The 10,696-nt window shown below is 41.7% G+C and overlaps 1 protein-coding gene across 1 annotated transcript; it reads left to right on the forward strand.

Annotated features, from left to right (window-relative positions):
- Positions 1–259: 259 nt before the first annotated feature.
- On the forward strand, positions 260–10,341 carry CD180 (CD180 molecule). The gene is made up of 3 exons (XM_069964701.1): positions 260–356; positions 6,469–6,635; positions 7,846–10,341. Exons 1-3 carry the CDS (start codon positions 264–266, stop codon positions 9,581–9,583), a joined length of 1,998 nt encoding a protein of 665 aa, XP_069820802.1. The 5' UTR covers positions 260–263; the 3' UTR covers positions 9,584–10,341.
- Positions 10,342–10,696: the final 355 nt, after the last annotated feature.

A 10,696-nucleotide genomic window follows, 5' to 3' on the forward strand; every position in this document is an offset into this window, starting at 1 on the left:
GTGCTGATCCCCGTTATCAGTGGTCGCAGCTCTACATTTGTTGTAAAACTACAACTCCCAGCATGGAGTGATACCATGTAGCTTTAGTAACGTCTTTATTATCAGGTTGGGAATGCAGTGCCAGGCAGCGATTGGTCAGACATTGACTTTCAGGAAACATTTAGCAATGAAACACTTCAGCAATTGCTATTCTTCCGGATGATAGTGAATGCTTCCTCTACAGTGAGAAGTAAGTTCTGCTCTCACACGTCTCCATCCTGACAATGGCTTCTGCTGTTTGCTTTGTTTTTCTGCTCGTATTTTATCCAGTTCTCTCCAAGACATCTAAACTCTCACTAGAGCCGGTCTGTTCTGCGGTATGTACTGTACACACACTATGGTAAAGCTGTATCAGTAAGTAAAGCATAGTTAGTATTGTTATATTATACTGTACATGTATTATAGGATATGGTGATTGTATATGCGGTTATAGTATATGGTACATTGTGTTTACTGGTTTACTGTTGTAAATGAACATATACAACATAAAAATGTCATTTCAACGCTGAATATTAGAGGGAGAAAGGGAGACAGTCTGTGGGTTCATTCTTCTACATACACATTTCTCTAAATGTGTTCACACAAAGGGGTGTTCCAGTGTTTAGTTTTTTTGTTTTTCAAATCAACTGATGTCAGAAAGTTATATGAATTGTAGATTACTTTTATTTACTATTTAAAAATCTGAAGTCTTCCAGTACTTATCAGCTGCTGTATGTCCTGCAGCAAGTCGTGGATTCTTACCAGTCTGACACAGTTCTCTCTGCTGCCACCTCTGTCCAAATCGGGAACTGTCCAGAGCAGTTTCCAGAGGTTCTCTATGGGGATTTGCTACCGCTCTAGACAGTTCCTGTCACAGATAGAGGTGGCAGCAGAGAGCACTTGAAAGAATACGCCACTTATTGCCTGACATACAGCAGATGATAAGTACTAGAAGACTAGATATTTTTTTTTAAATAGAAGTAAATTACAAATCTATATAACTTTCTGTCACTAGATGATTTGAAAGAAAAGAAAAATCGACGGAATACCCCTTTAAGTGAACAAGGTGTTCCCCTTTAATTTTATTTTCTCCTAAAATAACACCCCTGTTGCGTGTGGTATAATTAAGCTCTATTAACTTCAGTGGAGCTGAGCTGCAAAACCTTCACACCCAAACTGAGGACAGGCTGTTTCTGGATGAAAGCGGCCATGTTTTTCTAATACCTGTCTTACATATGTAACCTGGCAGCATATACCAGTGGTTCTCTATCCCAACATAACAAAATTGTACCTTTTCACAGGTTTAAGCCACTTATACATACAATATGCACATAATACTCTAGAGTAAAGCAGGGATACAGCATAAGACGCTCGGCTGTTCTGTGTAGCGGATGTAATCGCAGTCACTAGACCTTAGAGATCACATATGCATGACAACCACCTGTCACTTATACACAAATCCCACAATTCTCCCAAGACCCTCACATCATCAATCAACAACAGATGTTTCATTAACTTTTTTTTTCCCATAAGTGTTATTAATATCTTAATACAATTAAACAGTATACAAGATTAATGAATAATCATGATCCAAGGGAGAAGATACAAAGACATCATCTAGGAGGGGTTTTCACAATGTAAAAAAGTGGAACAGTTTCGGGAATATTACAGCCATGTGCTGTATTTGCTTTGTTACGTTACATGGAAGCGGTAACCCCCAATGCACGACAAGAAAATAGTCCGGATCCCATTCATTCCTTCAACAATGAATCTGTGGTTATTTCTGCACACATCCTGACGGTCGTCCTCCAGACTGCTTAAAAGGGGTTTATGGATGTAGAAAAAGGATGATAGGTCGGGTTCACACCTAAGTTTGTCTTCTCTACTTTCCCCTTGTCTGATCCTATTTGGCATTATAAATATAGAAGCTGATCCCATCAATTATAACTTTGTGTAAACTTCAGTTTTTGGAAAGAACAAAGACTGGCTTCACACTGCCATAAAATTTTTGAAAAAAAGTGGCAATAAAAATGGACTGGGACGTCTGGGGCCCACCAGAAAAAAATTACCCTGGGAGCCCACCAATGAAGAACCATTGAGAAATAACATGTCAGAAAAAACATGTCAGTGTTTTTGCAGATTTTAAAGCTGGAGGGCCCACCGGATCCTCCGATCCTCTGGTGGGCCACTCCGGCTTTGCAGCGGCCAGATGTTAGGTGGAAATTCTTGATCGGTCTCACACACTGCGTTTTATGGAGGGTGACGTTTTCTCTCCTTTTTGGCATTTTTGAGGCTCTTTGGCAGTTTTTCCAAAGCACAGCATGCTGATGGTGAGGCGTTTTTTTCTCCCTTAGGCTTCAATGGGATTGTTCTGGTTGTCTCAAAAAAAAAAACGTTGCTGTGTATGGCGTTTTTTGTCACCTTTTGTGGTCCAGCAGCTAGGTCATGTGATAGAAGAGGGAAAAACTGTTCCAAAAATGCTAGAAAAATGGCAGAAAAACCGCCAATGCATGCAAAAAAAAAAAGTTGTGCCACAATGGTGGTTTTTCTGGCTTTTTTTTTGCCTAAAAAACACCAGACACAAAGTATGTGAGGGAAACCTTATGGTCTTTTTTTATGTTCAGAAAAATTAATCATTGGAAACTTTAATTTTTTGACATTGAATTCTATGGCGATGGAAGTAAACGGAAGAGTGGTAGATTCATTCAAACTGGATGACACAATGCAGATGTGTACATGGCCTTAAAGGGGCTCTCTCTGGTTTGGAAATCTAATTTTCAAGTACGCTAAAGGGAAATACTGGGTAGATCAAAAAAAGAAATACCTATCTTGGGACCCTCATTTATCAGCGAAGGTGGATTGCTCTAGACCAGGGTTTCTCAAACTTTTTCTACTGGAACCTCACCCAACAGACCAAGGCAATTCCTGGGCCTCACCAGACTGACCAAGAGGGTGCCTGGGCCTCACCATCTGCGGTAAAAGCCCATTAAAAAGCTGAAAATAATGCTAGAGCTAGCTTTCAAGCCCTAAATACTAATAAAGCAAGTACAAAATAAATTAATAATGTTTCTAGGGGGCGCCTCACTGTTTGAGAAGCACTGATATAGAACACAGGTGTAAAAATTGCATCCCTCCAGTTGTTGCAAAAAGCTTTGGCTGTTCGGGCATGATGGGAATTGAGGCTTTGTAACAGCTGAAGGGCTGCAGGTTTGACTCCACTGCCTTAGAGGAAGCAGCACATACAGGGGCGTAGCTAGGGGTTCAGTCTAGGGGGGGCGAGTGAGTCTAAGTGGGCCCCCAACCATTGTTACCCATAGGAAACCTCAGCAGGTGACAAGGATTTCTGAATAATAAAGGGAATATTCTTCTACATTTCTTATAGTGAATAAGGATAAAGAGCCGTGTAAGAGGCTTCTACATCTGAAATATAGAACCACAAAAAAAGTAAAAGGGCTTAAGATTAGAAAAATATAGCTGCCTTCTTCCACAGACAGCACCACTCTTGTCCTCAGTTTGTGGGTGGTATTCGACTAAAGTGTATGAAGCCAAGTTGTGATACCACACACAACCTAAGAGCAGGGGTGGCGCTGTTTTTGGAAAAACAATTATGCTGTTTTTCTTTTAATTCTGGAGAACCCTTTTAACCAGATTATCTTTGCCTAAAAATTATAGTGGTATAGGTAATACGCTTTTAGACATTAAAAGGGGTGAGTTGGTTGTGATCATCCATGTACAATCCAAGATATGTGATGAGCTGCTAGATATCCACTTCTATCCTATCTATCTATCTATCTATCTATCTATCTGATAAGTACTGGAAGACTTGAGATTTTTAAACAGAGGTAATTTACAAATCTATATAAGTTTCTGAAACCAGTTAATTTAAAAAAATAAAAATTGCTGGAGTACCCCTTTAACTTACTTTAGCATAAGGTGTATAGATACCTGCATTTGCAACTACATGATGGTGCAGGTACAGCAAGGGGGTCCAATGTGTTGGGGGCGCTTGTGAAAATGTGGTAAGGGCTAAGCAGTAGAGGGAGGGAGAGCGTTCACCATGGTAAGAGCTCTAAAAAGGGACACAAGTTAGCATGGCCTCTGAGAGAGTGTGGGTGCTGCATGAGGAGGAAGGCTAGGGATCAGAGTGGATGTGGGGGGCCTTTGGCCCCCGGACCTTACTCAGTTCAGCACTGGGGAAGGAAGGGGGGGCTTTCATCAAGATTGGGGTTACTTGGAAAAAGCAGTGTGTGAATTATGGCATAGAGCGGTGTTCTACCAAATACAAAAACATCATTCAGTCACTCACAGAAGGCGGCTTCTCTGCATGAATTGCAATTTTTTTTTTATATTCAAGGTTGTTCACTTTTCCTTTGGTCTCCATCTGGCTCCAGCCATCATGAAGACTTTTCCGACCATGACTTGTCTCCACAGGATCTGCTAGAGAGACATTTTAGGCTCCTCGCTCCAGCATTATCCTCATCTCTATACAAACTCCCCTGTAGTGTAGCCCCCTCTATGCAGCCTCTGTGTAGTATAGGCCTCTCTGTGGTATTGCCCCCCCTCTCTGGGGTGTAGGCTTCTCTATAGTATTGCCCCCTGTGTGTAGTAAACTCCTCTCCTCCTCTGTTTAGTACAGACTAGGGATGATCCGAACCGAGTTTGGACGGAGTGCACGGAGCGGGCAGACAGCGGGAATCCGATGCCGAGCGTTCAGGTTCAGCCGAACCCGAACCTCGGCGGGTTCGGACCATCCCTAGTACAGACCCATGTGCAGTCTCCATCATACTGAGTACTATTGCTGGAAAAGCTGGGTGACCTCCATCATACTGACTACAGGATACTGGGAAAGCTGTGTGACTTCCATTGTACAATGATGCGAAAGCTGGGTGACGTCCATTATACTGAATAGAAGATTCTGGAAAGCTGGGTGACCTCCATCATACTGAGTACAAGATGCTGGAAAGCTGGGTGACCTTCATTACACACTGACATACAGGATGCTGGGAAAGCTGGGTGGCCTCCATGACACTGACGACAGGATACTGGGAAAGCTGGGTGACCTCCATTATGCTGACTACAGGACACTGGAAAAGCTGGGTGACCTCCATTACACACTGACTACAGCAAGGTTGTCACACTCAGTCCCTCCAGCTGTTGCAAGTCAGAGCTGTATATATATATATATATATATATATATATATATATATATATATATCCTGCCGGTCACTTATGACTTATATATCCTGCTGCTCACTTGGTCATATATATATATATATATATATATATATATATATATACAGCAGTGACCAAGTGAGCAGCAGGAGACACACACATATACTGTACATTATATATATATATATATATATATATATATATATATATATATATATATATATATACAGTATATCTCCTCCTGATCATTTGGTCAGTGGTGTGGGTGGGTGGTTGTGTCTGTCAGTGTGTTGTCACTCCTCTCACAGTCCTCACTCAGTACCTGACATCTTCCAGCACTCTGCAGCCTCACTCCCTGTCAGAGCTGCTGCTGGACGTCTTCAGTCTCTCCCTGGCAGCCATAGACGGTGAGGATCCCTCCAGCTGCTGATCCCTCCCCTCCCCCTCATACCAGCTCTGTAGGACAGTGAGGGGGAGGGGCCAGCAGTAGCAGTGTGTGAGGAAGAAGCAGGAAGATGCAGGGAGAAGATCCAGCCCTGGCCGGGCTCTGCATCCGACAGCTGAGCGGCCCCCTCAGGAGCAGGTGCTGTTGTCAGGTGCTGTTGGCTTCTTGGGGACCCCGGTCACTACAGACATGTGTTAAGGCTGTCTGCAAAAGCAATAGCTTTTGCAGACAGCATTAACAGTCTGAGACCTCAGTGGGCCCCTGCATGAGTGGGCCCAGGAGCGACCGCCCCCTTTGCCCCCACCAAATTTCGCCACTGAGCACATATATACATCACATGGACTACTCAATATATTAAATTGTGTAAACTAAACCTGTGTAATTCTCTACATCTCCTGTAGAGGTGCTGTAGGGGAATTGTATAGCTACTGCATGTTCTTCTCTCACAGACTACAGCTCACTGCTGGGGGTGTAAGCAGCAGCATTCTGTTATATGGTTTTCATTAGGTGAACTTTCCATTTTAAGGTTGGGTTTACACAAGGTGTTTCTCCGACGTCTGTGATTTATAGAGAATATCAGCTATGGATAGCAGCCGTCACCTATAGAACGAGCTCAGCTCCTGTGACACACAGTAGTCTCCAACTGCATAACCACTGTTCATGTACACCCCCTTTATTCTTAAAAAAGTCACATTGTTTCACTTCCAGTCATACTATTGTATTATAGTATATATGTCCCATAGGCCTTCCTGTATTTGAGGTTTATATTGTTCTTGTTATCTATTGTCATTACTATAATGAGCATTTTTTTTTCCATTTGATTTTATTTCCAGGTAATTGTAAATAAAAGTTACACCTGTGAGGGTCAAGGACTGCAGGCAGTGCCCACCACGATACCCACCAGTACGGAGTCTTTAGATTTCAGCTTTAACTCATTGTACGCTCTTTATAACTGGGTCTTCAGTCGTCTAGAAAATCTGGAATATTTAGATTTATCACGGTAATAATTTCGGAACATGTCTTTATTGCATGCTTAGAATGTAACAATATTGTTTATTGTCAATGTAGCGGTAAATCGGTTGTTTTATCATGTGACCCATTTCTATACATTGTATTAGATCCTATTGGTGTTATGCCTGGGATTCCCTGATTGAGACCCAACCATTTTTTTTAGCCAGAGCAGGAGGTAAAAAAAAAAAAAAAACTACATAGCACCACCCAATGTATTACATGGAAGGCCTTTTATTTAAAGGAGTATTACACTCAAAGATAACTTTTTATATGTTGCTGCCCATGAGACTAACAATTTCTTCCATACTTGTTATATGTCTATTCAGTCTCCTTCCCCCAGTTCTGATACTGCTGCTTTCTGCTGAAGACACAAAAAACTCTGTGAGCTTTCCTCTCCATCTCCCCTCTTCCCAATTCCTTTCAAGACCGCTAATGTAGACAAGTCCCCGACAGTCTTTATCTGCAACTTTGTACCTTCTTTGTAGTGCGGGGAGGATTAATCTGATGTCAAGTTGTTGTTAAACTCACTGTGGTTAATCCTCCCTGCAAACTTTCTACACAGTTGCAGATAAGGGCTTGTTTACATCAGCCGTCTTGGAGGGAAGGGAGGAGGGTTGAGACCAGAGATGGGCTGAACAGCTCAGTTTTTTATGTCTTTTGCAGAAAGCAACATTCTCATAACTGAGGGAAGGAGACAGAAAAGGTAAAGACATATATGGAATGAATTGTTAGTCTCCAGGAGGAGGGGTAATTCAACATATATTTTACCTAACCAGATAACCCATGATGTACAGTTATGGGCAGATGAGGAAGCTCCTGAACTTGCTTCAAAGCCCCCTAGAGCCTATCCCTTGTACCTGTACAGAGGAGGTCACCAAATGGTTAAATTTCCTTTGTCTTAAACTTTAACCCAGAACACTTCATCATCGAAGGATAGTTTGGCAATAAATGTCTTTATACAAGCAGAGATCTTAAAAGTCACTAACAACATATACAGAAAATCTTTTTTAAAAATTGCACAACACTTCATTACACAATGAGGATTGTGTAATGTAACCGGAGAAGCTTCTTGAAGTAGCTAGAAGACACATGGAGCAATGGGTCCTTAATATGGAGAATCAATCACTGAACAAATGCTGAAATTGTTTTATATCTGTTGCTTTTCTTCAGCCTGACTCAATTTCTCCTCTATGTATCAGGTGCGGCATTAACTGGATATACAATGATGCCTTCGGGAACAATGCAAGGCTTAATACAGTTATACTTACTGGAAATCCTATATTGTACATTGCAGACACTGCATTCCAAGGAGCCAATTCCATTCAGCATTTATACTTACAGGAAACCTCTATATCGGACTTATCATTCCTTCCCTTACATAGCTTAAAAAGTCTGCAGACTTTGAATTTGGAAAGTAATTTCATCTCCTCCATACGATTTCCCAAAGACGTTGCTTTAGACAACTTGACGCTTGTCAACTTTGCCTTAAACCAAATTAAAACTATATCTGTTCAAGATTCGGACTTCCTCAAGAAGGTTAAAAATCTGACTTTAATTCTAAAAGGAAATAATATTGGATACATCGAGCCAAACGCGTTCAACAGTAGCAACTTCCATCACTTGGATCTGGCTGGTTGTGGCTGGAATACGAAGATTTCATCTCTTTTAGATGGACTTCATGGGTTGTCCACACACACCCTGAGAATAGGAACATTTAGTGACATTACTACCGATTTGGTTATAGAACCAGGAGACCTGAATGGACTCTGTAATCTTTCCACGAAGGAGCTCAGTCTACAGTATAGGTACATACTTGGAGAGTCATCCAAAATCTTTACCTGTTTCACCAAGATTGAAAAACTAGATCTGTCAGCCATGGCCCTTAATACTTTTCCTAATTTGAGTCAACCCAATGTATTAAAGGAACTCATTCTAAGTGAAAACTTTTTATACAGTCTTTGTTACATAAGCTCAGCCAGTTATCCATTGTTGACACGTCTAGAAATAGTTAGAAATCTAGACTCGTGGGCTTTAGGGGCCAGATGTTTAGAAACGTTATCTAATCTTCAATACTTGGACCTGAGTCACAATGACTTTCACAAGGCGGCATGTTGCGGGGATCAGTTTAGTGGTCTACATAACCTTATTCACCTGGATCTCAGTTATGGAGCACCACTCCCATTAGACAGCCCAGCATTTCCAGAGAACAAGCAGCTAGAATTTCTGGATTTGTCACACATTTATTTGTTAGTTGACGCCTCATCAAGTCCTTTCAGTAACTTAGCTCATCTGAGGACCCTGAACTTGTCATATGGCCACGTGAACGCCAGCTATTTGCAGCTCTTTGAGGGCCTGACAAACCTGGTTTACCTAAACATGGAAGGAAGTGTATTTTATCATAAGACTCTCAAAGAAGAAAATCTGTTTTTCAAAGTTCCACAGCTAGAAACCCTGATACTCTCCAACTGCGACCTGGAAGTGATCGAAAAACAAGCCTTCCAGAAGCTGAAGAACCTGAAATCTATTGACCTCAGTCAAAACCATCTAAGAGCACTGACTACAGATGCCTTTGGAAAGCTAAGTAACGTTTACTTAAATTTTGCCTTCAACATGATCTCGACTATTCCTATTGATCTGGTGCAGAATATATCAGACACAAGCACCATCAATTTAAGCTACAATCCCATTGACTGCTCATGTTCCAACATCGAATTTCTAACTTGGTACAAGCAGAATGAACAGATGTTTCTAGATAAGACTTATACCACGTGTGGGTCTCCACCATCGCTGACTGGTACTGAGTTGACTGAAGTAGCAATAACTTGTGGATTTTCTGTAATGGATATCATATTGACTGTCATAGCTGCACTGATCGGCATAATCCTTATAATGTGCTTTGTAAAATTTTACAGGAGGAGGGTTTATAATACCATTTAGAAAGCATAATAACCCCTCATCTGTTATCTCCATGCTTAAAAAGAAAGAAAAAATTTGACCAAAGTTAAACTGTGTAAGGGATCACAATCCCTGATTATTAGTTATTGAGATTAATGTATTTTTTTTTTACTTAAAGGGGTTATCCAGGATTGGAAAAATACAGCACCAACCCTATGCCCAGATTTTATGCTCCATTCAGATCTATTCACTCCAATGGAACAGAGCTGCAGAACCACACCCAAACTGAGGAGAGGAGAGGTGATGTTCTTGGAAGAAAGTGGCCATGTTTTTCTTAGCTTGGATAACCCCTTTAAATATAATTTGGGGGGGGAAGGCAGCAATTTTCACTCCGCACCTACAACAAAGATTTTGGACACTGACATAAGAAAACTCCATAGTTCATAGGAGGGAAAACAATATTGCAACACTGCAAAACATTAAGGGTCAAGCTCAGAGTTTGCACAACATTGTTGTGCAACAAATTATGGGAGAAATTTAAAGGGGTGTTTAAGGCTTAGAAAAAAAAAGGGCACTTTCTTCGAGAAACAGCACCACTCTTGTCCACAGTTTGGGTTTTACCGTTGAACTTAAAGGGAACCTGTCACCGTGCCGACCCCCGGTAGAGCCCCGGATACTTACCCCCATCTCGCCATGTCCCGCGACGGAGATATCCTTGTCGGAAGCCCGGCGGCTCCATTCATTCTCTATGGGCGTCGAACTCATCTATGCAGCGCCCGCGCCGGGCTTCCACAGGGAGCTGGACTTGACAAGATGGGGTAAGTATCTGGGGCTCTACCAGGGGTCGGGCGGCATTCACCCCGGCACATAGGGTGACAGGTTCCCTTTAATGTAGCACACAACCTTAGGATACGTTTGGTGACTTGTAATACCACCTACAACTACAACCTGAGGACAGGGATGATCTGTTTTATTTAATCCTGGATAACCCCTTCAAGTGTGCCTGTCACATTAATTTCAGGATAAGCAGGCATGTGTTTTAAGAGGAGCTGCATTATTTATGACCATCATATATCTTGTACATGACATTTTTTTAACCAGTTTTCCCCTCTGCTGCAGTCATCTACACTCACCGGCCACTTTATTAGGTACACC

This window comes from Dendropsophus ebraccatus, chromosome 3 (genome assembly GCF_027789765.1).
Source record: "Dendropsophus ebraccatus isolate aDenEbr1 chromosome 3, aDenEbr1.pat, whole genome shotgun sequence".
In the NCBI taxonomy this organism is placed as follows: Eukaryota; Metazoa; Chordata; class Amphibia; order Anura; family Hylidae; genus Dendropsophus; species Dendropsophus ebraccatus.

Coding starts and splice junctions, on each gene's coding strand:
- CD180 (XM_069964701.1), top strand. CDS start 264: ATGGCTTCTGCTGTTTGCTTTGTTTTTCTGCTCGTATTTTATCCAGTT. Junction 357..6,468: donor TAGAGCCGGTCTGTTCTGCG/GTATGTACTGTA, acceptor TTTTATTTCCAG/GTAATTGTAAATAAAAGTTA. Junction 6,636..7,845: donor GAATATTTAGATTTATCACG/GTAATAATTTCG, acceptor TCTATGTATCAG/GTGCGGCATTAACTGGATAT.